This window comes from Vitis riparia, chromosome 7 (assembly GCF_004353265.1).
Source record: "Vitis riparia cultivar Riparia Gloire de Montpellier isolate 1030 chromosome 7, EGFV_Vit.rip_1.0, whole genome shotgun sequence".
NCBI lineage: Eukaryota > Viridiplantae > Streptophyta > Magnoliopsida > Vitales > Vitaceae > Vitis > Vitis riparia.
Window position 1 is genome coordinate 4,620,684 of NC_048437.1, and position 26,962 is coordinate 4,647,645.

The window sequence follows — 26,962 nt, forward strand, 5'->3', positions numbered from 1 at the left end:
TCGTTCTTTTTTATTGATTAATCTCATTTACCTCTTTTGGACTCAAAAGTATAAGAAGGTTTTTAACAAAATTTCAAACCATCAGGAGCTATACATTTGGCTTCAATGAAATGTAGAGTTCTTACAGAGATACAACTGAGGCAGGCTACTTTTGTGTGAGGCAATGACTGATGAGAATGAGAGATGCAGCTGCCAGCTGGTTGTGGGGCTGCAGCTGGACATAGGATACTTGGCTTGTGGTGATCAAATTGCTACTGAAACAACAGAGACATGGTTTTTAATATGTTGCACCACAAGCTCACAAACAGCACATATAAAACACAAAAAGAGCCAACATTGGCACTGTTCTATTTTGGATGTGCCTACTGAAATAGAATTAGATTCAAAATCAGACCTAACTCCCCCCACCAAAAAACAAAAACAAAGACAAACGCAAAGAGACAAAGAGACTAAGGAGCCAAATAATTTCATTAGATTGTTGTGTCAACTTTATGCTGAGTCAAAATTTATGATTCTTCAAAGGTTTACACTAATGAATGAGATTTACAACTTCTATTCGATCTTATTATATATAATCATTCAAGAGTAAAGCTTTAATAGCTCCCGAATAGATTCGCTTAAAATGGAACACCCAATTATAGGGGAGCAGCCCTTGTGCTGCTTGAGGTGGTGGTATGTCTTCTTAAAAACATAATTGTGGACTTGAATTTATCAACCACTGGTAGGAGATCTTGCTTCCAGGACCATGTGGGCTCATTCAGAGCGCGTACAGAATTGAGGCAGACAAGAAGAGTACCACCTTCATGCAAAAGAACCTGTGTGTTCGCCAAAGATGAGTTATGCTGAAGCTATAGACACTGATTAATTGCTGAGGAAAAATGGGCAGGAGAAGAGCAAAAAATTCCATCACATCTACAACACTACATTATCCGGTGGAAAACTATGCCAGATTTTCTAATTGCTTACCTACTTGGAGCAAAATTCAATCATAAACTGCATTCAATCCTGAAACTAGAAGGATGATGGAGAATTTTATCAATTACCCACCAAAAGAAGGCCACTTTTCTCACCTTGTTTGCGTTGCTACTTGCTATCCTCCCATAATTCCATAATAGAGTAAATGGAGATGTGAGAACATGTCTAAGAATTTCCAAAAACAATAGCCAACATCTTGTATCAAGGAATAAAAAGCAAGAGAATGCTGGAAAATTTTTTCGTGATCACTAGTGGCAGAGATAAAGAACATCCTAATCCTAGCAGTACAGCTTACTCTTAAGAAAACCAACAACAAAAGCAATGCTGAGGCTAAGGTAAAGGAAAATTAATAAGCTTTGGCTTTCCTTTTGAAGCATCCTCAGCTAACTAGCAAATATCTGAGTGTAAGCAAACAAAAAACACCATTTAGAATTTCAAATCACGAAGATGGAGATCGTTGTTCACTTAGACACAATTGCTTCTAAAGCCTCATTTCACCTCATCTTCAGTGAAAAAATTCCTTTACATACCATTGCAAATCCTTTAATGGAACAGAATAATAGCAGGAATGAGTTGAGCTCCATTAATGCAGATGGGAGATTGAACTGATAATCAAATTTCTTTGACCATAAAATAGAATAGGTTTATAAATTTGAGCATTACACATATACCTTATTATATTATATAGCAAATTCTATTAGATATTAAAATTCTATTAGGTGTGACAGTATATTGACATATTGGTTAGAGTTCAATTTCAGGTATTTTGCTTTGGCATTATTTCAACCATTCGCAAGCCATCACTATGAAAGACAGTAGTTAGAATATGTAAGGCCTGAAAAGTAAATTCTAAATTTGACCATACCGTTAACCAAAGTGGTAGAAACCCCAACACAGATGGGAGAGAGGCCAGAAGAATGCATGATAAAGCAAGGGCCACATTTTGTTTGACCTGAAATGACATGAACACATAAAAATGTAACATGATAAGCACAAAATGACACAAGATAACAGAGAAACGAAGGAATACCAAGGAGGTTGTCTGACGAGATTTAGATACACAGAATGGAACAGCAGAAATATTGTCCCGTAGCAATAGCACATCAGCAACAGCTATTGCAGTTCCACTAGCACGTTGAGCAAGCACAATACCCACAGTAGCAGCAGCTAGTGCAGGTGCATCATTAATGCCATCACCTACCATTATCAGACCTCCACCTAAAACCGAATCCATGATACATTCAGCTACACATTGTAAGTTTGCACAAATTATAGAATTAAAAAAATGTAGCAGCTTCACACCATGCCTTAAAATGGGAGATCGCATACACGGTGACAGATGGCAGGGAAAAACATCATGGAAGAGAAAATATAAAGAAAATGACAACCATTCTGATGTTCCCACTATTAGTATCATCTGAGAGAATACATACAGCATACAAGCATCGTTTCCTTTTGATTTCCCAAGCAACAGGCACACAATAAATTATATATTGTATAAACAAGGATATATTGGCTTCTATTGACAATAGCATGACATATTGTCACAAAAAGAAAAATAAGAAACTTGACAATTTTTAGGTAACTTATTGTGGAGAAAAATCAAAAGAAATGATATAGCAAACCTGGTTTGAAAATGAAACTCATGCATCTTAGTGTCACTGCTCCCTTCCTTTCAGGAACTAGCAGTGTGCACTCGTTGTTTGCATGACAAAGGCCTATTAATTCTCAGTTCAATGTCTGAACTTATGTTTGTGGGAAAGACTGTATAAATACCACAATTCTTATCCACTGATCAAACCCATGCATTTTTCTGAAGGTCTATCCTCCCCCACCCCAGACCACATCACAAAAAATCCACACTAGGTATGAGTAGCAGTGCCTTGCAGGTATTTGACCAGCATTTGCTAACATAACCCTTATAGTAATACCGTCAATTGAAGGACATGTTAAACTTCAGAAAATGCAAATTGTCAGTCCGCCATTTCCAGTTTCACCTATTAGGTGGCATAGATCCATAAAGTTACATTACTCGAAACTTTTGGACAATGTAATTGGCAACATTACTAGATAGTACCCATTTTGTGAACATCAGACCAAGAGAAATCTCAAAAGAATAGAAGTTAGTTTGGAATATTGAAATAATGGGCAAGATTACTACACACTACCATAGTGAGAAAGGTTGAACGATCAAACCTCTTCTACAAGGGTTGAGTAATTGTGATAATGAAGTGATCTTGACAAATAAATGAAAATCGCACCTGCCTCCCTTGATATACTCTTCACATGATTGAGCTTATCCTCAGGTTTCAGGCTGCAGTAAACCTCCTTGACACCCACAGCATTTGCAACTCTCCATGCACTTGACTCATGGTCACCAGTTAGCATCATTACACGGAGCTTTGCTTGATCCTGTAATGCCAGTATGACATCTAATACCCCAGGTCGAGGTTCATCCTCAAAATGAAGCAGTGTTACCTACATGAATTCAATGGGAAACTGAATTTAGTGCTCCAACACTCTTCATCACTGGAAATAGTTCAATAGGAAAAAAAAACTGACATTATAAAATTATCAAGTGTTTTTGGATGCAAAAGCAGACATCCAATATTCAAACTTTTATTCCAAGATCATACCATTTTCATTATCATAAATAATCCTTTTTTCATTCTCTTGATTCTTATTTGATTAAAAACTTATTATCAGTTTTGTTGAAAGAATACTAGAGCCATGGAAACTGCACATAATTTATACATCTTCAATGATTTAAGAGAATAAAATATGATAAAAAGGGTATAAATTATCAGAAGGGATGAACAATCACCTTTTTATTAACAGAGAGAGCAGCATGAACAAAGTCACTCCCATAAGACGATGTGCTCACAGCTTCCTTGATCTTTTTCAACTCATCTTCAGATTTACAAAGTGAAAGGATATACTCTAGGGATCCAATTGATGCTTTCAACAGTTCACCTCCTTCAATTCCTGACTATAACAGAATTAAAATTAATGTAGATTCACGTTCCCTGTCACTGGCTAAAAAAGCTTTATGAAGGAAAGTATAACCAATAGATGATACCCTACAACCTACTCTATGAGTCAGGGCATGCACTTCTTAAATAATTTGGCTCATGTAAGTACCCAATGGAATTCATTTGTACTAGAGAAGTTAAACAAGTACTCTGTAGCAGAAAGTGTGACTAATAGCTAAAATCAAGAAATATGTAATGCAAAACAATTTGCGTGATTAGAAGTGTTGCTTATTATGGACACCTGGGAACAACATGCTGCCCAATTGAGACATTGCAGAACAAGAGAAGAAGAAGATAAGAACGTCAAAATTACCAATCCCACAGCATGGTGTTAAGAGTAGATGTTTTTCTCTCAATATAGAGAGGCTCACACTTTCCTCAACAATTATGACACAAACATTGTTTACATTCGTGGAAAAAGATATACATCACATATTTTATCCAAAAGATTAAATGGTATGAAAACCTCTAGATTTCACATATTATATAGTTATAATAAATCTTGTTTGATAAATTTAAGATTGGAAGCACCCAAGGTACTAGGTATCAGATTGATCATACACTCAGTGGGCCCAATAACACCAAGTATTGTGACTAGAAAATTTCAAAGAATTCAAGAAAAATGAAAATAACATAAAAGTAATTAGAGAACAATGACAGAAAAATTTAAATTAGTATGCTTTGAACAGTTTTATGCATAATGTGTGTGGATCCTAAATTTTACTACACTATAGTGAAAATTGTTGATATATCTTAATATGCAAAACAAAACATCTGATTTATATCTTTAAAAAAAAGGAATTTTATAACCAACTTTTTATTTATTTATTTGTTATCATTTTTTTTTGGACAAAAGAGCATTATTATTGCATGATGCAAAAAGTCCAGGAAATTGTTATCTCTAATTCTGTCACTGCACATACTGGGAAGTAAATTGATTGATAATGTTACATCAAGGTCACCCCAGTACTTAGGGATTGTATATTTAAATCAGCCCCTGCTGATATTAGTACATGGTAGGTGGTGCATTTTAGCATAGGCAAATACTTGAAGAATGGTAGCAACTAGGATACATGGACCTTGAAAACAGAGGCAAGGTATGTAGAAATATTCCAGAGAGTGTTAGTGAAATATAAAGATTGAAATCTAATGGTCCTGTCCTCAAGGAACAGGAGTCAAGCGTTTCATTATTTGAGTGAATGCAATATCCAATAAGAAGTTGCTAGAGTGCTGGTTCAGAACACAATACCTCAATGCTAGTCAGTGTAGCAGAAAGGCCTCTGCCTGGTAAAGACTCAAAATTTTCAACAGCCACAGGTGGAAGATCTTTGCCCACACAATGGTCCACAACAGCTCTGCCAGGAAAGAAAATAAGTAATAAATACCTTCACCAGAAAAAGAAACAAAAAGAAAAGAAAAACAACATTCTCAACGCAACATAGAAATGACAGAGATTACAGTATGGTTGGTATCCACCATTTGATTGTTGGTCATGACTTGCTTCTACATTCTAGTGCAAGTATATATAAAGCTCATATATAATTTGCGCATACCATCTAGTCACCATAAATCTCTAAATTCAATCTGCATTTTTCCAATTAACATTTCTTTGGACTTTAGGTCACAATCTGTATTTCACAATGAAAAACCCTTTGGGCCATACTTATGAGAAAAAAACCACTATCTCAATTGCACAGTCAGCACTAGATCTGAACAAAGCTAATCATGGAAAATAAGTTAGATGGACTGTTTGCCTGCTTCATAAGCAGGAGCAGCGTCCAAGTTAAGACGCTCCTACCTCTAGAGCAAAACCCTACTCAATCAACATGGAAAATAGAACCCTGAAATGACATTAAGATGTTCCACCCTAGTTTGTTCTATCCACTGTCCATTTGGAATAGGACCTTCCACAGGTTAAGATGTTTACCAGTTTACAAAGAAAATGCTGCATGACAGGAAGAGCTTCATACTTTCCCACTGGACTTTGAAACATCTAATGACATAATCAAAACTCTTTGAACCTTTTCACATGAATATCAGGGTAGGGAAAAACAACTTATGGGTTCAATGGTGAAATACCTATATAACATAAATAAATGGGAAAATTAGAAAAGGCACAAGAAATGAAAAAAATAGATCTTCTTTCTCCATAAACCTAAACATCAGACAGCAAATGGTGTAAAGCAAAAAACTGTCTTCCTTGCCATTATTATATTAGAATAGGATGAAATCATCAATTATGAAAAGAAATTAAAGAAACATGGTACTGCATGAATTGGGTTGGCAATATTTTTAGTCCAATGGAAAAAAACCAGGTTATAATAGGAATTCCTGCCAGAAATCTTGGTTCAGACATGGCACAGGATGTGCAGTCCAACCCTGTTTTCTATATTTAATTTTTTGCCTAAACAAGTTGAATAACCTGAAAACACTAGTTCCAACAGTTTGGGTCCCAACATGGCACACAGGCCTCATGCCACTCTTTGCCCAACCTGGGATTGACTAGAGCCAATTTTCTTGCCACCCCTAAACAAATATGAACTTTTGCTTTAGAAACAATACCTTCCAATAGGATGAGTAGTACCCCTCTCCATGGCAGCAGCAACAGCAAGGGCTTCTATTTCACAACTAGGGATACAACAAGATACAAATTTTGATCTATAGGCTCTGACCCCATGTCCATAGATTGGTTCAATTGCTTTGAATGTTAGTTTTCCACTCGTCAAAGTCCCAGTTTTATCAAAAGCAATAGTGTGGCAAGAAGCTAGAGCGTCTAAAACATGCCCACCTTTCAGCAATATACCCTGCAAACACAAACAGTTTTCTATGGAAGTGAGAAAGGTGCATCCTGCACAGGGAATGTTAGATTATAGCTCAAATTATAAAATCTTAATAGATCCAAATAAATTATCTTCAAACATCATACATCCTACTAGTGGAATTATTCTTCAATATTTTTGTAGCCGACACATTGATGGCAAGTAATTGCAGACATTGGACAATCTTAATCTAGTTCCAAGTTTATAACTGGTTTTTGAAGACAATAATTTTGGTTTTGTGCACTTTTGGGGACATTTTTTACTCAATCGTAAAGATTTTGGTGCCAAGGGAAAATGCACAAGTTTGTGTCTTAGAGTGTAGCTCCTCTCCAAAAAGAAAAAATAAATAAAATTAGGACCATATCAAACTGAGCCCTCCCAGCTTCCAGTTCAGGGAGGCGAGGATCAGCTCTAGATAACGGCTTCTATGACCCTTGGTGGGAGGCTCACGTATACTTCATTTGTACTTAGGTTGCATCCTTGTTTTTCATTGCTGTTAGTGAATTCTAGCTTAAACAATAGCAATATAACAGTTATGTAGAATGAGCATCATAAGTATATGTTGGCAAGTAGGAGTTAGAGAGAACTCCAGAAAAACTCCAGCTAATTATCAGCTAATTATCCAATTATTTTATTAGAGTATTAATTTGTTTTTTTTTATTTAAAATAAGACAGACATGTAACCACCTAGTCTTTATCCTTCCGTTTCATAGGTTCCTAGTTCTTAGGAATATTTATTTTTTTGTAATTATCTTCCTAAATAGATTGCCAACTTATTTACAGCTTGCATTCTCAATAAAATATAGAACAGAGAGTTGCGTTTTTTCCTCTCTGATTTCATGGTATCAGAGCAGCAGCACCTCTGTGCCTGATTCAACCTTATCACGAAGACTGCCATGGCTGGAGGACACTGTGGAAATGAGTCTTCAATGGCTACTTCAGGTCCCATACAGCAGACGGTTCAACCTGTGTCTGCTTACCTGTTATACAGAGGAGACAATACCTCTCTACAATTTCTTGGACAGAAATTGGATGCAATGGTCCCAGGCTGTGAAATTGGAGATAAGGGAAGAGGAAAATTAGGGCACTTGACAGGAGCCACAAAGAAGCCTCCTGAAGATGATCCGACCTTTCAAAATTAAGACTTAGAAGATTCCATAGTTATTACATGGCTGATTAATTCATTGAAGCTCAAGATTGGTCAGTCAAATGTACCTATTTCTACCTAGACATGTGGGATGTAGTAAAGACGACTTATTCAGACCTCAGAAACTCAGCCCAGGTTTTTGAATTAGGTGCAAATTGTTAGGGACCAAACAAGGTAATCATTGTGTAATTCAATATTACATTGATCTTCAAGCTTTATGGCAAGAATTAGATTTATTTATAGCGGCCGATTGCTGTCTTGAGTGTACTGTCAAACAGAGAAGGTCAATATAGAAGGATAGGATGTTTGATTTTTTAGGCAGGACTCAACAAGGACCTGGATGAGGTGTGAGGAAGGGTTCTTGGAAAGGAACCAGTGCCACCTCTTGATGAAGTGTTTTCTGAAGTTAAAATAAAGAGAGTCAGAGTGATGTTAGGAGAAGAGAATGATTCAATCTATACCTTTGTGGAAGGTTCTACTCTGGCTTCAAAAGGAGGTGAGAATGGATACCATAGGGAGCAAGGAACTGGAAGAAGAGTGCGTTGTGATCGTTGCAATAGACTCAGCCAAACCAAAGACAAATGCTGGTTGTTGCACGACAAACCTGGAATAGTCTCTAAAAGGGAAGAACCTGCAACCACTCAAAGCTCACTTAGCAAGGAACAAATGGACCAGCTGTGTAGACTTCTGAATCAATCTTGATAGTCCAAAACCAATGTTGGATCTTGTAGTCTTGCTCAAACAGGTAACTTCTTAGCAGCCCTTAGCACAAAAAATTCAAAAGCACCTTGGATCATAGATTTAGGTGCCTCATACCATATGACAGGTACTTTTCATTTGTTTTCTTCATACACTCCTTGTTCCGAAAATCTGAGGGTCAAGATAGCCAATGGGTGCTTGTCAATTGTTGTATGAAAAGGCTCAATTAAAACCTTTGAAAATATTACCCTAACTTTAGTACTTTATGTTCCAAATTTATCATGTAATCTATAATCTATAAGTAAGCTAACCAGAGATCTCGGTTGCATTGCCAAAATTTTCTCCTTTTCTTGTGAATTTTAGGAGTTACACTCAGGGAAGATGATTGGCAGGTTAAAGTACATGAAGGGTTGTATTCCTTTGAGGACGAGGACTCTAGGACTAGACAAGCTCTTGTTTTTGGATTTTAATCTATTTTTGTTTCTGATGATGAAATAATGTTGCGGCATCATAGATTAAGCCACCCCATTTTTCTTTACTTAAAAAACTTGTTTCCATATTTATAAAAAATAAGACCCTTGTTCCTTTCAATGTGAAATTTGTCAAATTGCTAAACATACCCATGTTCCTTTCCTCCCACCAACCATACAAATCATCAAGGCCTTTTTCTATTATCCATAGCAATATTTGGGGACCATCTAAGGTAACTAATATTTCAGGCACTAAATGGTTCATAACTCTTATAGATGACCACACAAGGTTGTGTTGTAAAAGAAAAATATGAAACTTGCAAAATATTTCAAACTTTTCATTCAATGATTACAACCCAATTTCAAGTACAAATCCAAGTACTTAGGACTGACAATAGTCACAACAGTCAAGAAAATTTCCATTCTATTTTTGAAGGTTACCTATAATAACAAAATAACATCATTCACTAGAGTTCTTGTGTAAAATGGCCTTACCGAGAGAAAAAACCATCACCTCTTAGAAGTTGCTTGAGCCCTCATGTTTACCATGGGTGTACCCAAATACTTGTGGGGAGAATTTGTTCTCATGACTATCTAATTAACCTACTCCTAAGTCATGTCCTTCAGTATTATATAGTTGTGTCCGTCTTCATTAAGTCTAATCTCAGGTTTTGATCACTCAATTTCTTACCCTCGAAAACATTTGGTTGTTCACCCTTCGTCTATGTCCATGAGCCATCAAGTGTGTGTTCTTAGGATACTTTCCAACCCAAAATGGGTACAAGTGTTTTTCTAACACCATAATTGTTTTTTTTTTTTTTTTGTCTCTAGAGATGTCACCTCTTTTGAGTCTCAATCGTACTTTTCTACAAACAATCTTCAAGGGGTGAACCTTGAGAGTAAAGAGTGTTTATGGGAAATGAACTCATAGCCTATTAATGTCTCATCTGCCCCTGAACAACCCAAGTCTAGAAATCTGCCTGAATCCAAATCCATAGGCCTACTTAATTTCACTCATCTCAATCCAATTGAATCTACCATGCCACCAACTCAACGCATTTCGTAAAGAAGGGGAGATCGGAGAGACAAGAGCTCCATGTTTATAGTAGAAGGATTAAACCTCAAAGGGACCTATCATGGAACCACACTGTCAAGAGCTTGAACCAAGTGTCACAGATTTGCAAAATGATCAAAATATTTTAGATTCTGCCCAGAAAAATCCAACTCAAGTTGTTTTTGAAAATTTATATTTGCCCATAGCCCTTAGGAAAGGTGTAAGATCCTGCACAATGCACCCCATATCCCACTTTGTCTCATATAAAGGTTTATCTTCTCCTTTTCGAGCCTTTACTACTAACATTTCTTATGTTGAGATTCCGAGGTTTATATAGGAGGCCTTGACCATCCCTAAGTGGAAAAATGCAGTACAGGAGGAGATGAAGGCATTGAAAAAAAATGATACCTAGTAACTTGTTCAATTGCCAAAAGGGAAAACTAAATTAGATTGTAAATGGGTGTTCATCGTCAAATACAAATGAGATGGGACAATTGAGATGTATAAAGCATGTTTGGTTGCTAAAGGTTTCACTCAGACATACAGGATAAATTACCAAGAGACATTTGCATCTGTTGCCAAATTAAACACTATACGAGTCCTCTTGTCATTGGTAGCCAACCTAGAATGGCCTCTTCAACAATTGGATGAGGAAGTTTATATGGACTTGCCATCAGGATTTGAAGACAATGGAAGAAATAATCTTGTCTGTAAGCTGAGACTGTCCCTCTACGACTTGAAACAATCTCCCACAGCATGGTTTGAGAGATTCACCAAAATTGTAAAAGGTTATGGCTTTACATAGGGGCAAATTGACCATACCTTATTTTTCAAGCACTAGTCAAATGGTAAGATCATCATCCTTAAAGTGTATGTTGATATAATTTCATAGGGAATGATCTTGATGAGATGGAAAGGCTCAAGGGTGTTATGGCTAGAGAATTTGAAATTAAGGATCTTAGACCCCTAAGGTACTTCTTTGGAATGGAAGTGATAAGGAGCAGAAAGGGTATTGTAGTTTCTCAAAGAAATATGCTCAGCTACAAACCTTTTGATACACCAATGGATCAAAATAAGAAAATTGGAGCATATAAAAATGGGGCTCCTGTGGACAAAGGTAGATATCAATGGTTTGTGGGTAGGCTTATTTATATATCACACTCGACTGGATATTGTCTTTGCAATGAGTTTGATGAGTAAGTACATGCATGCCCCTTGTGAAGAACATCTAGAAGCGGTGTCTTGAATCCTGAAATATCTCAAAACAACACCTGGAAAGGTACTTTTCTCTGGAAAATTAGAAAAGAGAATATTAGAAACCTTTATTGACATAGATTTGGTAGGATCAATCGGAGACAATCAACTTCAAGATACTGTACCTTTGTTTGGGGAAATCTTGTGACATGAAGAAGTAAGAAGCAATCAGTGGTTGCTAGAAGTAGTATTGTGGCTAAGTTTAGAGCAATGGCTCTAGGGATTTGTGAATTGATTTGGTTAAAAAGGCTTCTAGGAGAACTACGTGTGATTACAACTAATTCAATGTTGCTATATTGTGACAGTAAAGTAGCCATAAGCATAGTACACAATCCAATTCACCATGATAGAACAAAACATGTAGAGGTGGATCATCGTTTCATAAAGGAGAAGATGAAAGAAGGGATGCTTAACGTAGATTAACAAACAACAAACATCCTGGCAAAGTGATTACCTCATCAGAACTTTGATGAGCTCACAAGTAGGCTGGCCTACCAGATAGATATTCCCTAACTTGAAGGGGAGTATTGGTGAGTAGGAGTTTGAAATAACACCGGATAAACTCTAGCTAATTATCTGATTATTTTATTAGAGTATTTATCTGGTTTTTTTTTTTGAAATAAAGCATGTAACCATCTAGTTTTTATCCTTCTGTTTCATAGGTTCCTAGTTCTTAGGAATATATTATTTTTTCATAATTATCTTCCTAAATAGATTGCCTGTTTATTTAGAGCTTGCATTCTCAATAAAATATAGAACAAAGAGTTGCGTTTTTCCTCTCTGATTTCAGTATATTTGCTCTACAAGATAGCATTACAGGCAAATTGGTTATCAGAATAGATTTTCAACACAGCTCAACTTAATTAATATTTTATTTAGATTCACCAAACAAACAAGGCAATGTTCTGGAATAATGGTTACTTACAACTGTAGTTAATTAACCAGTACCTTTCTTGCACAGGCACTAATGGCAATAGCATATGCCAATGGAGCAACAGCTAATGCACAAGGAGATGCTGCCACCATGAGCCCCAACGCTCTGTAAACTGATCCTCTGCAAACTACATGATTAAGTCATTATGAAGCAAATAAAAAATCTGCCAAACATTGAACAGGAGAGAAGATGAAAGCATCCTTCGAGAAGTTTTAAACAATATAATCATCGAGTGTGCTAGCATGGAGACACTACAATACGGAAACTCCCTTCTTCCCTCCTACCCCAACGGAAAGAAAAATAAGTATCTAATAGAGGCTAATCATATTGCATCTCAAGATAAACAATGAGAATGCTTGATGGAAGGCATGCACAAAGGGAGAAACATTTCATCCAAAATACCTGAAGTACTAATGAAAGGCCACTTGAAAAGAAGTGGTCCAATGAAGGCAACAGCAATTGATAGAACTACGACCACCTTGCTGTAATGGTCCCCAAATTCATCCAGCCACCTTTGAAGCTTTGGCTTATTTAGTTGTGCTTCTTCAGTCAATTGCACAATCCTGCTCAATGTAGACTCCTTCCATGACTTTGTTGCCTGAATCAAAAGTAAAAGTTAACTGCATAAGGAACAAAAGAGAAGCTCCAAAACATGGAAAAAAAATCTTCTAACAATGGGAACTAGATATAGGCAAGGATGTTGTAGGCTTACACTCTTTTGTGTCTATGAACAATGAATAGAGAAAAGAGCCAATAAATAAAAAATATGGATAAGAAATCAAATAAATCAAGACACATAAAGTAATTTCAATATGGGACACCCATCGCTATGAAGAGAAAGATAATGAGCTTAGTTCAAGGAAAATATCTCTAGCATGTCAAAAGCAACAAGCAGTCAAGGTAAAGTTAGAGGTTAGTGACCTCAAGATAATACAACTGTTCTGTACCAAACAAGGTGAATTTAACAAACAACAAAAGGGAATATTCTGATTTCAAAACTAACATGGAAGTTTGCCTTCTAAATGTTGCCATCAGAAAGTCAAATGGTGCACACCAGAGCTGTGGATGAAGTTTCACAAATCTGTGGAAATCATGCAACCTGCAGTGGGTATACATGGACTGGAACCTATGTAGCAAAAATACTTCTAGAGGTGAGCCATGTCCCTATCAGAAGCCATTTTGGGCACAACACTTACCACACTTCTGCCAATAATTTTGAAACAATCATTTTCACAATTATGTTCAATACTTCTCCACCAACAACAAACTGTTACCACCTTTGACAGTCCACCATTACCATGGATATATCGACTCCATCATGCTACCAACAGAAACAAGGCATATGACCACCACAAATGCAGAACCTTTTGAACACCAAAATAGTATCACCATCTCTGCCAAGAAGCCACCTCTATCACTATAATCACTAACAATTAGTTATGATAACTGTCACAACTACCCTTGCCAAAAAATGATCATTCCATCACTTGTCCTTCTAATTATGCAATAATTATGGTGCATTAGATTTTCTGTCAAGTCTCTCTATAAGGCTTTGGAACCGGAAAGACAAGGGGATTTTCCTGCAAGAGTAATTTGGAACTCTTGGGTGCCACCGAGGGTGAGTTTTTTTGCTTGGGAAGCTATGTGGAAAAAGGTCTTAACCTTGGATCGGATTCAGAGGAGAGGGTGGCCTTTGACTAACAGATGTTACTTGTGTTTTTCAAAGGAAGAGTCTATTGATCACATCCTCTTGCATTGTGAGTTGGCAAGGAGCTTATGGAACTTGTTGTTTTCCCTATTTGGGGTGCCGTGCTTCCATCCTCAATTAGAGAGGCATTATTGGGGTGGCTTGAGTCTTGTGTGGGAAAGAAGAGGAAGAAAGTGTGGCTATCAGCCCCCTTGTGCCTTTTTTGGATAGTTTGGAAGGAAAGAAACAGTAGGGCTTTTGAAATTGAGGGTCATTCGATTCAAGGGTGTAAATATTTTTTCCTTTGTAACTTGTGGGCGTGGGCTAAGGGGTTTTTAGTCTCTGCCCCCCCCCCCCCCCCCCTTCTATTGTTGATCTTGTAGATTGGCTGCGCTTTGATTGAGGAGGTGCTGTTTTTTGTTGATCCCCTGTTTCTTTTTGAGGCTTTCTTTAGCTTCCTTTGTATACCTTCAGTGTACTTTGGGGCGCTTCCTTGATATGCCTTTTATTTTTAATATATTGTTTTTTATTCGTCAAAAAGAATTTAAGAGAAGCCTATTTGGGGAAGAAGAAAAAAGAAAGAAAAAGCAAACCTTGAGTCTGTTCTGCACATATATGCCATCTAGGAAATTGTGAACTTCAACAAAATTAGTTGTTACAATATCATGAGATCTGAAGAAAATTTAGAGAAGATTTGAGACATATTGAAGAACATACCTTCACTATCATCATACCACTCAAGTTATGTGCTCCACCTGGAATCCTTTCCCCAACTGTCCTCTCTACTGGTTTCATTTCCCCAGTCAAATGCTCTATAGTAATTGTTGATCTACCTTGGAAAACTTCACAATCAACTGGCACAAACTGATCATAACACCAGCTCCCGTTATGACATTTTCAAATTCTAATGCACCATTAAAAGTAGCAAGAAAATTAAATAAAGTCACCAACACAATGTACCTAGAAATAGCAATATCAGAGGTTTACAGCTCAGAAAACTTGAGCACATGTTCAAAATAGATACATTCATAATAGAAAGGCTCAGAGACAGAAAATCCTTGTGGGCCTTATGAGTTCAAGTTTTTGCTGACCCAATTCTACCAGGTTTTCTGGCTTATAGTCATGGGGGCTATGGTCTAAACATGAAACAACTATGTATCAATAAATACAGAATGAAGATGATGTTTCCTTTCATTAGGATTTTGGTGATGAGTAACCAAACCATGCAACATAGAATTCAAAACACTAAGCAAGCACCAAAAAGAGCTCGCATAAAAAAAAAAGAAAAAAAAAAGGTTAAACAAAATCGCAACACAGACCTCACCGTCTTTGACCAAGATATATGAACCCACTTCTACATCATGCACAGGGACCTTTTTGTATGCCAAATGAGAGAAATTAGGCGGTTTATTATTATTCACTTCCAAAACAAGAGCAAAATCTGGATAATTTTCCTTCAACTCCTTAACATCCACCACTGAGCGGCTGGTGAAATACTCTTCAGCTGCAGTGTCAATACATATTAGACAAAAATAATGTTAATAATAAAATAAAGAAATGAATATAAATAAATAAAAGAAAAATCTTCTCATTAAAAAAAACAGTTGTTGAAGGAGTTTGTATGAAATATTTACCAATATGAGCCAGATTAAACATCGCAAGAAGCAAACCACCTTCCAGTGGGTTTCCCATAAATACTGATGCGAAGGCTGCAAGAGCCATCAGTACATGAATGTTTACCTTTCCACCAGTAATATCAATAAGAGCATCAAGAGATGCTGAGACCTGAAATAAGGAATAAAAGTCTAAGATTCTAAATAATTACTAGAACCACCAAGATATTTTTATCAAATCCAATGATAAAATGGCTAAGTATGGTGGCCTTAATGTTTAAGAAACAGAAATGGAAGAGAACAGTTCCTAAGAGATTTTAACAATATTTAAAATATTTTCTTCTTGTATTTGAAGCAAATATATTCAAGCAGCCACCCACGATAATTTCTAATTAGGCACACAACAGAAAGGGGGACAAAGGATGAGGCCTGGTGATAGAGACTATACACAAGGCAAATGGATTCTCTTGTACCAACTACAACTGAAAGTTCACCCAAGATACAGGACATGCATTCAAAAACCAATTCCAGTAAGAGAATCCACTAAATCATTCAACAACTTTTGAATAGGAGAGATTGAAAATTTCAAAGAGTGACAACTTTTCAATTTCAAATCACATAGAAAAATCCAACAACTCTTTCCCCTCCCTTAAAACCTTCATCAGCTCATTTTCAGTTTTAAAATGCTCAATCAGAAATCCAGGGGATCAGGTTTCTCACTAGGAGTTGTCCCAGTAAGTAAATCATAGCTGGACATTAACTCACCAAAATGGACAACAGATGAATATCTGTCTAAATTTATAAAGAAAAAATTTTCAAAATGAATATCTATTGGTCACCTGCATTTCACATATTTTTCACTTCCCAAACACAGGCCCAATCTATTGAAGGCCCTCAAAGCAACAAAACTCTCTTCATGCAGAAACCTTAAACCTAATCAGCCCTGCATCTGGATCACCTTGGCCATGCAGCTTTCTGCCAGTAGGCAGAAAAGGAGAACAACGAGCATAATAAAGCTAGCAACCTCCCACATAATAAATGAACTCAGGGAGGGTAGATTATAAATCATCAAAGAATCCCTAGTCCACTCAAATAAAGTTTTTAGAAAAACTCTTGTATAGTTTGAACAAAACATCAGCAATGCTTTGGTTTCTTTCTTGCCAAACGATCCAAAAAAATAAGCATAAGCAAGCCCTTCTCCACACCTGTTTACACTTCTTGCCTACAAATCTTCTATGCCAAGAAAGGTAGAATCCAACAAAGACTTATAGGGGAAAAGGAAGGTTCCACAAGATCTAAGATAAACCATAATGGATCAAAATGACATTAGCCAATTCCTCATAAAACTTTCAATAGACAACATCCCTACCCCTTTGAAAAGCTTGAGGCCTTACACAGTTACACATGACCAGCAATCCCATTAGAACCATCATAGATATCTTAACACTCCAACTTTACCCAGTGCGCCTGTTTTGACATGACATGCATGGTTGTGGCTGTAGGATCCTTGTTAGATACTACTACTTTGCTTTGGATATGATTGATTTTTTCAATAATTCATTTTCTTACTTTCAACTTTCTTAGAATATAATTATATTGGAAAAAAAAAAAGAAAGAAAAGAATTTGCTGGAAAGTGCACCTTTATAAGAATATTAAGGGATAAGAAAGAAAAGATAGGGACAAGAGAGAAAAAAGGGGGAGTTCTTAAATTTTTTTTTTTTTTTTAATAGATTTCTAATTAATTTTTCTCCTTTATTATGCCATATAAATGTGTCCATCCTAATTATTGAGATTCTTTTAGCCAAGTTCACATATTCTAAAATTGGTGGTAGTGAATGATTAAACACCTAGAAATATACTTGCATTTAGCACATGGGTCCGTGCTGGAAAGTGCACCTCTATAAGAATATTAAGGGATAAGAAAGAAAAGATAGGGACAAAAGAGAAAAGAGGGGGAGTTCTTTAAAAAAATCTTTTGTTTCTTTAATGGATTTCTAATTAATTTTTCTTTTTCTTTTCCTTTTTTCTCCTTTATTAAGCCATATAAATGTGTCCATCCTAGTTACTAAGATTCCTTTTTGCCGAGTTCACATATTCTAAAATTGGTGGTAGTGAATGATTAAACACCTAGAAATATACTTGCACTTAGCTCATGCACACGAACCCACACAATATAAGCCCTATTGAATATCCCTTGTTTTTGGAGATCCTATCACAATTGAAGGCACAGATGGTGAACAATTGTCTTACGTTTATTTATTTTGTGGTAATGCAGGCAATTGGAGATGATAGAATCAATGGCGGAGTTAGAAATTTTGGTGAGGGGGGGCAAAATAAAAAATTTGTGCATTATAATAAATATAGATAAATTTTCTTATTTTATAAATGGCAACATTGATATCATTTAACAAAATAAGCAATTATTGATATTAGCTATAAAAGAAAAGAAAAATTTATAATATAACAAAAAAATATTCAAGTAATATTTGCGATTTTTTTTTTTTAAAAGATACTAAGAAATTTGACCAAAACATTTAAAAAAAATTTTTTAAATATTTTGCTAGAGAGGTTTTAGAAAAATTTATTAATCTTACTAATAATTTTTTTTTTTGGATTTTTTAAAAATAATTAAATATAAATCACTTGATATTTGGTAGTCAACTCTAAATTAATAAATGTTTAAATTAAACTAAAAATAACCTAAAACTCTAAACATTTATAAAAATCTTTGAATTAAATTAAAAATAACCTACTGATAAAAAGATATTTGATAAAATATCAAATATTTAAACAAAATCAAATTTTATCAACAATTAAATAACATATATCTGAATAATTGTGTACGTATTCATGAATTAATAACTACTTGACTAAACCTAAAAGTCCAAACATTTAAAAAATCTCAAAATTAAACAAAGCATAGTCTACAATATATATATATATATATATATATATATATATATATATATATATATATATTTAATAAAATATCAAATACAAAATTATAAAAAAAATTATTTTTTTACACTTATTTTATGTATATTAGGATTTAAATAAATTTAATTTTATTAATGTCAAATAAAATTTAAAATACAGACAAACAAATTGATGTAGGACAACCCTAGGATGGTTGTTTACACTCAAGGGTAGGTGGGTTAGGATTTTATTTTTAGGGTGTAAGAAGAGGAACAAAGAATAAATTTTATGGTAGAAAAAAATATAAGATGAGAAATAGAGAGAGAGAAAATAACAAAGAAAATATCAAAAACTTTAAAGTCTCACTAAGGCCTTCTAGGAGTCTCACCTAGAAGAAAATCAATGGAGCCTCACTATTGAGGGTTGCAACCTTGCAATGAAAGAAAACATAATATTATTAATATCAATCATCCCTTTGATTTACATTGATTAACCTATTTATAGGCTTCTCTAAGAAATCAAAAGTCTACTAGGACTCTAATAACCTATCATGATTCAAATTCTAATTATATTATAACATAACTAACTAATCCTAATTAGACTCCAACAAATGTTAATCCTAATTTAATTCCAAGTAATACTAATCCTACTTTAATTCCAACAAATTCTTCTTCCAAGACCTGTTTCTGACCATTGCCCGATTTTGTTAGACTGCGGTGGGATGAAAACAGATAAAAGCCCGTTTAGATTTGAATACATGTGGCTAAGGGTGGAAGGTCTTTTGGATAAGATTAAAGAATGGTGGTAGTCTTACAATTTTAGGGGGAAACCCAGTTTTGTGCTTGCGAAGAAGCTATAGGCTTTGAAATACGACTTAAAGAGGTGGAATAAAGAGACCCTTGGCAATGTATCAACTAGGAAGGATGTTGCCTTGGAGAAGTTAAACTATTGGGATAGTTTAGAAAGGCTTGGTGCCCTATTTGAGGAAGATAGGAGTAGTTAGCGGATAACCAAAGATGAATTTAGTCATTGTGCCATTCTTGAAGAAATCTCTTGGAGGCAGAAGTCAAGGGCTCTTTGGCTGAAGGAGAGAGATAGCAATACCGAGTTCTTTCATCGTATGGCTAATGCAAGGAAAAGGGGAAATTTTATTAGTAGCATGACAATTAGGGGTGTTCGACTGGATAATGAGGAGGAGCTTAAAGAAGGGATTGGATCCTACTTTAAATCCTTGTTTGAAGAATCTCTAGTGAGAAGACCTGATGTGGTGTCAGGTCTTTTTAAAACTCTTGATTCCTTGGATAATGAGACTTTGGAGGGGCATTTTTCAGAGGAAAAGGCTTCCAAAGCTCTCTTAGATTTGGGGGGAGATAAAGCGCCAAGGTCGGGTGGTTTTACGCTGGCGTTCTAAAAGTTTTGTTGGCCTATAGTTGGGGGGGAAGTGATGCAGGTGTTTGAGGAGCTCCATTCGCAAAACGCTGTTTTTTGAAGCCTTACTGCAACCTTCTTAGTGCTTATCCCGAAGAAAGAGGGGGCTAGTGACGTGCAGGATTTTAGGCCTATCAGTCTTGTGGGGAGTTTTTATAAAATTATTGTCAAAGTCCTAGCAAATAGACTGAAAAGAGTGATGGGAAAAGTGGTCTCGAATAGTCAAAATGTGTTTGTGGGAGGGAGGCAGATTTTGGATGCAGTTTTGGTAGCAAATGAGGCGATTGACTCAAGGAAACGAAGCGTCGGTGCAGGTTTAGTGTGTAAATTGGACATTGAAAAGGCTTACGATCACGTAAACTGGAGGTTCCTTCTTTCAGTTTTGGAGAAAATGAGTTTTGGACACAAGTGACGAAACTGGATTTTATTCTGCATTTCAACTGTGAGAATGGCAGTTTTAGTGAATGGCACTCCCACAGATGTCTTCTCAACATTTAGAGGCCTAAGGTAGGGAGACCCACTCTCACCTTATCTGTTTGTGCTAATTATGGAAGCTTTTAGCAGTTTAATATCAAGAGTTGAGGAGAAAGGCTTCATTAGGGGCTTCAAGGTAATGGGGAGACGTGGAGAAGGGGTTTCAATTTCCCATCTATTGTTTGCAGATGACACTCTTCTTTTTTGCGAGGATAACAGGGACCAGTTGGATTTTTGGAAGTGGGTTGTTATTTGTTTTGAAGTGGTATTAGGCCTAAAAATAAACATGCAGAAAAGTGAAATTATTCAAGTTGGGGGCGTGAAGGATGCAGACAATGCAGCTGCGGTTTTTTGGTGTAAAGTAGGGAATCTCCCTACTACTTATCTAGGTTTACCTCTTGGAGCCCCTCAAAATTCGTGTAGAGTTTGGGATGTTGTAGAGGAAAGATTCAAGAGAAAATTGGCTACGTGGAAAAAACAATATCTTTCTAAGGGAGGTCGTCTTGCCCTCATCAAGAGCACTCTCTCAAATCTCTCCATCTATTTTTTGTCCCTTTTTGTAATCCCAAGAAAAGTGAGACTTAGATTAGAGAAAATTCAAAGGGAGTTTTTGTGGGGAGATTTGGAGGAGAAAAGGAAGATCCATTTGGTAAGATGGACGGTTATTTGTAAAGATAAGAGGCATGGAGGGTTGGGGTTAAGGCATTTGAAGGTTTTCAATCATTCTTTGCTTGGAAAACGGCTTTGGAGATTTCGTCTAGAGAGGGAGAGTTTTTGGAGGAAAGTCATTGTTGGTAAATTTGGAGAGGAGGAAGGGGGTTGGACCACTAGAGAGGTAAGAGAGTCTTATGGGACGGGCCTTTGGAAAGACATTAGAAAGGGTTGGGAGGAGTTCTTTCTTAGACTAGTTTTCGTATTGGTAATGGTAGACGCACAAGATTTTGGTGGGACATTTGGGTTGGTGATTCTAAGTTGAAGGATTTTTTTCCTTTGCTGTTCAAAATTGCAACCCATAATTCTGTTGTAGTGGTTGATCTTTGGGGGAGAGAAGGAGGTGGTGGTGGGGGTTGGGAGGTGCACTTTAAAAGATCCTTCCAAGATTGGGAATTGGAGAAGGTGACTTGGTTTCTGGATCATATTTTTGCAGTAAAGGTTCAAGAAGGGGAGGATTCTTTAGTTTGGAAGGTTGAGAGGAGGGGAAAGTTTAATGTTAAATCTTATTATAGGTCTTTAAAAGATGAAAATAACCCCTTATTTCCAGCCAAAGAAGTTTGGGGTTCGTATGCCCCTTTTAGAACTCGTTTTTTTGCTTGGGGAGCAGTTTGGGGTAAAATTTTTACTGTAGATATGTTAATGAGGAGGGGTTGGTTTATGGTTAATAGGTGCAGTCTTTGTAAGGAGAATAAGGAATCGGCAGACCACATCCTAATTCATTGTGGTAAGACAAGAGAGCTTTGGACTTTGTTGCTTTCTTCTTTTGGGGTGGTGTGGGTGTTCCTGACTTCAGTGAGAAATCTGCTTCTAGAATGGAAAATTAAGGGCCTAGGGAAGAAAAGGAGAGCAGTTTGGAGATTGGCGCCTATTTGTCTTTTTTGGTGCATTTGGGGAGAACGAAACCGAAGAACGTTCCAAGAGGAAGAGATGTCAGATACTTGCTTGAGGAACCTCTTTTTTCGGTTTCTTCTTGAGTGGTCTCAACAGTTTCTGGACTTGGACTATCTCTCTTTTCTGAATTTTTTAGGTGATTGGCTAGTTGGTTAGTTTTTTCCTCTCTAGGTTTTTCCTTTCTTTTGTTGCTTTGTTTTTGGCGTTCTTTGTATACTGCTTGTGTACGTAAGGAGCGCCCCTTGTTTTGGCGTGTTTTAATTTTATCTCTTTCTCTATCAAAAAAAAAAAAAATCCTTGCAACTAATACTAATTCCCTTTCTTGATATTTATCTTGAAGATTCATTCTCATCACAAATATTTTATAAAATCTATTTAATACTTATGCTTATCTAATTTTTTATTCTATCTATTTTTTTTTCACATATAAAAGTAATTTTTTAGAGGTGGCAAACTTGTATTTTTATTTTTTTAACTTTCTAAAATTCCTAAATAAACAATTTTATTTTATTTTTTTAATTTTTAAAATTTGAGGGGGGGCATATGCCCCCTTGAGCCTATGGTGGCTCCGCCTTTGGATAGAATCATGTGGAAGCAAAGAATGAGTGTTTTTTCATAACATCATTTTATTTCTCCATATCCCAAATATTCTTTTGCAAATTCTTGCAAATGATATGTGAGATTTGTTAGACAAAAGATTTTCCTAAAAGCTTAAACTTATGGGATTTAAGTCCATAATGTATATCATGCACTCAAATACGTCCCCTCACGTGTGACCCCATACCCACATGTGGAGAGACGCATAGGCACACAAAGGCCCACAAATAAGCAAACCACAAACAACCTCCATTAGGCTTAGTAAGATGAGAAAATAAACATGTGGCGAGGTTCGAACACATGACCTCCCACCAAACGAGGCTCTAATACTATGTTGAGCTACCAATTTTCCTAAAGCTTTTAGGAAAATTGGTAGTTTAACTTTAGGAAAATTGGTGGTTTAACATGGCTTAAGCTTAAGCTTTTAGAAAAAAATTGGTAGTGCAACAGGGTTCAAGAGTGTCTCTTAGGGTATGCATTTTTTAATAGGAATTTGTATAGGAAAAGGTTTTAACAATTGATTAATTAATGAAGAAGTTTACCATTTGGTTAAAATATGCTATTAGTGAATTGTGAGGTAAAGGAAGAACCCACAACCCATATTCCCATCTACTATGGTAAAATTTGAATGTTCTAAGACCTTTTTCATTCTTTGTTGAGGATGCAATGGGTGTTCCATTGTTTAGCCTAATTGGAATGACAGATAGAGGAGTTGGTGTGGGAAAAAGTGCACAATACCAAAATTTCCCAAGAAAAGCACTCTTATTGATTAGCAAAAGATATCTTCCTCAAAACTTAGTTGGATTGGTCCATGATTCCTCACTACTTTGATGATATTTCCTTTTTGGATTATTGATGGTTTGTGTTAGCAGAGAATTGCAGCTCTTTGTTTTTTTCCTCATTTCTTATTCTTTTTCTTTTTTTTACCCTTTAGTGTTCTTTTATATAAATTTTGTATACTCTAAGTTGCAACCTCTCTCTGTTAAACACTCTTTTATAGATTTGCCTATTAAAAAAAGGTTGTTCAAGAAAAGATCTATCAACCTCCCCCTAAAAGCCCCATTAATTTCCTCACGACATGTGAACTAAAGAATTATCAAAGCACAACTCAAACAAGTAAGACACCTGCCTCTTTGACATGCAATTTAGCCAAAGCTCATTTCTACAAACTCTAAAAGTCCAACAATAGGTCTCTAAACTCCTAAACCTACCCACAAGGCAACATTTCATGCTTGGGTTCTTATTTTTCACACCAAAAACTCCTCCCTCCACTCTAAATTCTCCTTCGACTTAGATTGGCCTTAAGCACTTCAGGATGAAACCCTCATGCAACTTAGCTTCATCCCCAACTAAAACATTTGTATATAATTTTCCTCCATTGCTAACAACTTCCACTCCTTCCATGGACAACCTAGAATTAGGAAAAACACAAAAAATCTCCCTACCTCTCTGGGAACATCAAAGAAAGAAGATATCAACTCGCCTCATTTCATCTCAACTCTAGCCTATAGCATCTCCCTGCACATTTCAATTCTTTGAGGAGACATTACAATTTTTCAAAGTAAATCATGCAAGCAAAAAGCCAAACAATGCCCCTTTCAACCTAGGTTAACACACCATGAGTACCTCTACCCATTCTACTATCCTATCCTCCAACTTGCCTTTGACAACTTCTATGTTGATTTAAAACAATCATATTTTGATAGGCAGAGAAAAGATAGATTAAGCGGCACCTAACAAAAAGGCACACATACTATACACACAGGTGATAAACAATAACTACAAAGATAAAGAGAGAAAAAAAACAAAAAACTTCTAGACAAGACAAACACCATAAAAGACCAAAGTATCCATAATTAAAGGCTATCAAAAAAATCTGGCAATGCACAATTTTCTATTAATAGGGCATGAAACCACTTCAAAAGGATGTGATTAGGATCTCCTTAAATTTTTTATTGAGAAGCTCTTCCCTATTGAAAAACCCGCTATTACACTCTCTCCGGGTGCACCTAAACAAATGACCCTTCCCAGATGCCAACATTTTCTCCACTTTGTGACTATGAATATTATCATCAATAATAATTACCTTATGCCAATTGTTGTGCCCCAAATCCTTAGCACATGGACACAAAGATCTGATAATGAAATAATAAAATGTCAGAGACAAAGGCCTACCATGGTTCAGCAAAAATATTTTCTATGTCCATGGATAGTATAAGATAAGATCCACTATGACCAAAGAACTATAGAAGGAGATGATACAAGAGAGTGAAACCCAAATCCTAAAACAAACTCCACTTTCCCTCTCTAGGATTCTGAGCCAAAAACAAAATCTCAGTTTCCTGTTTTCTGGTGTCTTCTCCTTCTCAACCTATCCTCCTCCTTCCATTGATCTCTTCTACATCTTATCTGTAAATTTCTCAGCTTGTTTAAAGAAAGTGGACATGTTTCAGCCAATTTATAGCATGTTTTCTAATTTCTATATCACATTATAAGCCAACAAGGCCAATTTCTTCTAATTCTTTCATCTAGTAATTCACATGAGCCACACTACTAGTACTACTCACAAATGTACACAAGGAATCAGGATAAAATTCTGTTATGGTGAGCTCACTGTACTGTCACCTATGCTTTGACCTCAGTGCAAAACAAATATGTTAGAATTAAAGATATGACCTAGTGTAGACTATCTTGTAACACCTAAAAAGTAACCATTAACAGCCAAAATTATGAAAATGTCTTTTCATCATTTATTCCATACTCCACATGAATCAATTCTCAAATGAAAATACATTTCCATTTCTCCCTCTAGAATTCTTTGTGATTATTGAAGCCTAAAATTACTTCTCTTAGGACCAACAAAAGTCTTCCAACATGATGCTACAAAGGCAATGTGGAAAGAAATAAGGTTTATGCAGTTGTCCTATACTTGTTTGACAAAAGGCGAAGGGTTCCTGTCAAACATCCATGGTTTTATATATTTCATATTCAGTCAAATTATGTAATCACCATACAGAACATGGCAGAAGGTCCGACAAGTCAATTCACATAAACCTATTACACAATCCGTTCCATTGGTTTTTTTTTTATTTTAGTTTTCGATAGGCATTGTACAATCGACTGGATTGTTTCTATTTAAAAACTATTTGATGAACCAGCCAAAGATCCTTGGCAGTAACAAACAGCACAAACGTCAAGAAGAAAAACTTCAGAGAGTTTACCATCAACAGTAACCCTCATTTTGGCGGTTTAGAAAATTAAGGAAATTGAATGAATATTTTAGGTTGTTTTAGTAGTCTTGGGACTATGAGTGAGGAATGTTTTTTTTGTAACCGTTGTCAGAAAAAATGAAGCATCAACCATCTCAAACTTCAATGCATTCGCTTTTCCCACTTTTTTTTTTCAGCAACCAAACACTCGAAAACAAATTAATTAGAAGACCACTTACCCCAACGAGAGGAAAAGCAACGAAAATGAAGGCATTCTGTAGAGGCTTCACGGCCGGCTTCGGAATCAAATACGGGCAAGCCGCAGCCGCTAGAAACAGACCCGTGGAACAGCAGCACAAATGCAGATTCTCCCTCAAGAAATCCGCCAAGTCTGCCCACCTAATCGCTTTCGCAATTCGAAGAAAAGATTCCTGCGTTCTACTCAGCGTCGATCCACTGCCATGATGATGATGGTGGTGGCCGTGGCCGTGGCCGTGATGGTGGTGGTGGCCATCGTGGTGATGATCATTGTGGGGGTGGTGGTGGTGGTGATGAGAATCCTCCGCCTTGGCGACGAATTGGAGAGCGCGGTGGCGGGAAAGAAGAGGGAAATTGAGAGGAGGAAAGAGGGATTTGGGAAGAGAGAGATTATAAAAGAAGAGGGTCCGATGGTGGAAGGGCTCAAACGAATTGTTGACTCGTCTCCTTGCACAACTCAGTGAAGGGACTCCACGAAAGGGGAGAGTTTCCATTGCGGGATGTTTGGTAGTGGGGAAAATTTTCAGGCCATCAATGCCTCAAAATTCACAGCTTCTGGCCGTGAGCCTCTCCGTAAAAGACAGCATTCTTCTTAAATCAGCAACTTCACTAGACGATGATGTTATGCCATCCACACCATGTGCTCATGATCGCACTTTCTGGAATTTTCACACTTCAGCGAGGGTGTATTTGGTAATTTCAAAAAGGGCAAGTTAAATGACGGAAAAACCCACCAGCCGTGACCGGAAGGTCGCAGCTGCGTTGACCAATAATTCGCATTAGGTCTCTT

At 36.4% G+C, this 26,962-nt stretch overlaps 1 protein-coding gene across 2 annotated transcripts; it reads right to left on the minus strand.

Annotated features, from left to right (window-relative positions):
• Positions 1–57: 57 nt before the first annotated feature.
• On the minus strand, positions 58–26,786 carry LOC117918557 (probable cadmium/zinc-transporting ATPase HMA1, chloroplastic). 2 transcript variants are annotated; one of them, XM_034835295.1, is made up of 13 exons: positions 26,154–26,786; positions 15,706–15,856; positions 15,391–15,575; positions 14,789–14,935; positions 12,787–12,982; positions 12,399–12,511; positions 6,570–6,811; positions 5,257–5,362; positions 3,800–3,964; positions 3,237–3,453; positions 2,006–2,193; positions 1,841–1,927; positions 58–254 (listed from the first exon to the last, which is right to left on the minus strand). In XM_034835295.1, the coding sequence occupies exons 1-13, from the start codon at positions 26,664–26,666 to the stop codon at positions 252–254; spliced, it is 2,313 nt and encodes a 770-aa protein (XP_034691186.1). In that variant the 5' UTR covers positions 26,667–26,786; the 3' UTR covers positions 58–251. The 2 variants fall into 2 exon arrangements, with proteins under 2 accessions (XP_034691186.1, XP_034691185.1); XM_034835294.1 differs by lacking the exon at positions 58–254 and adding an exon at positions 438–815 and having other exon boundaries at positions 26,154–26,785.
• Positions 26,787–26,962: the final 176 nt, after the last annotated feature.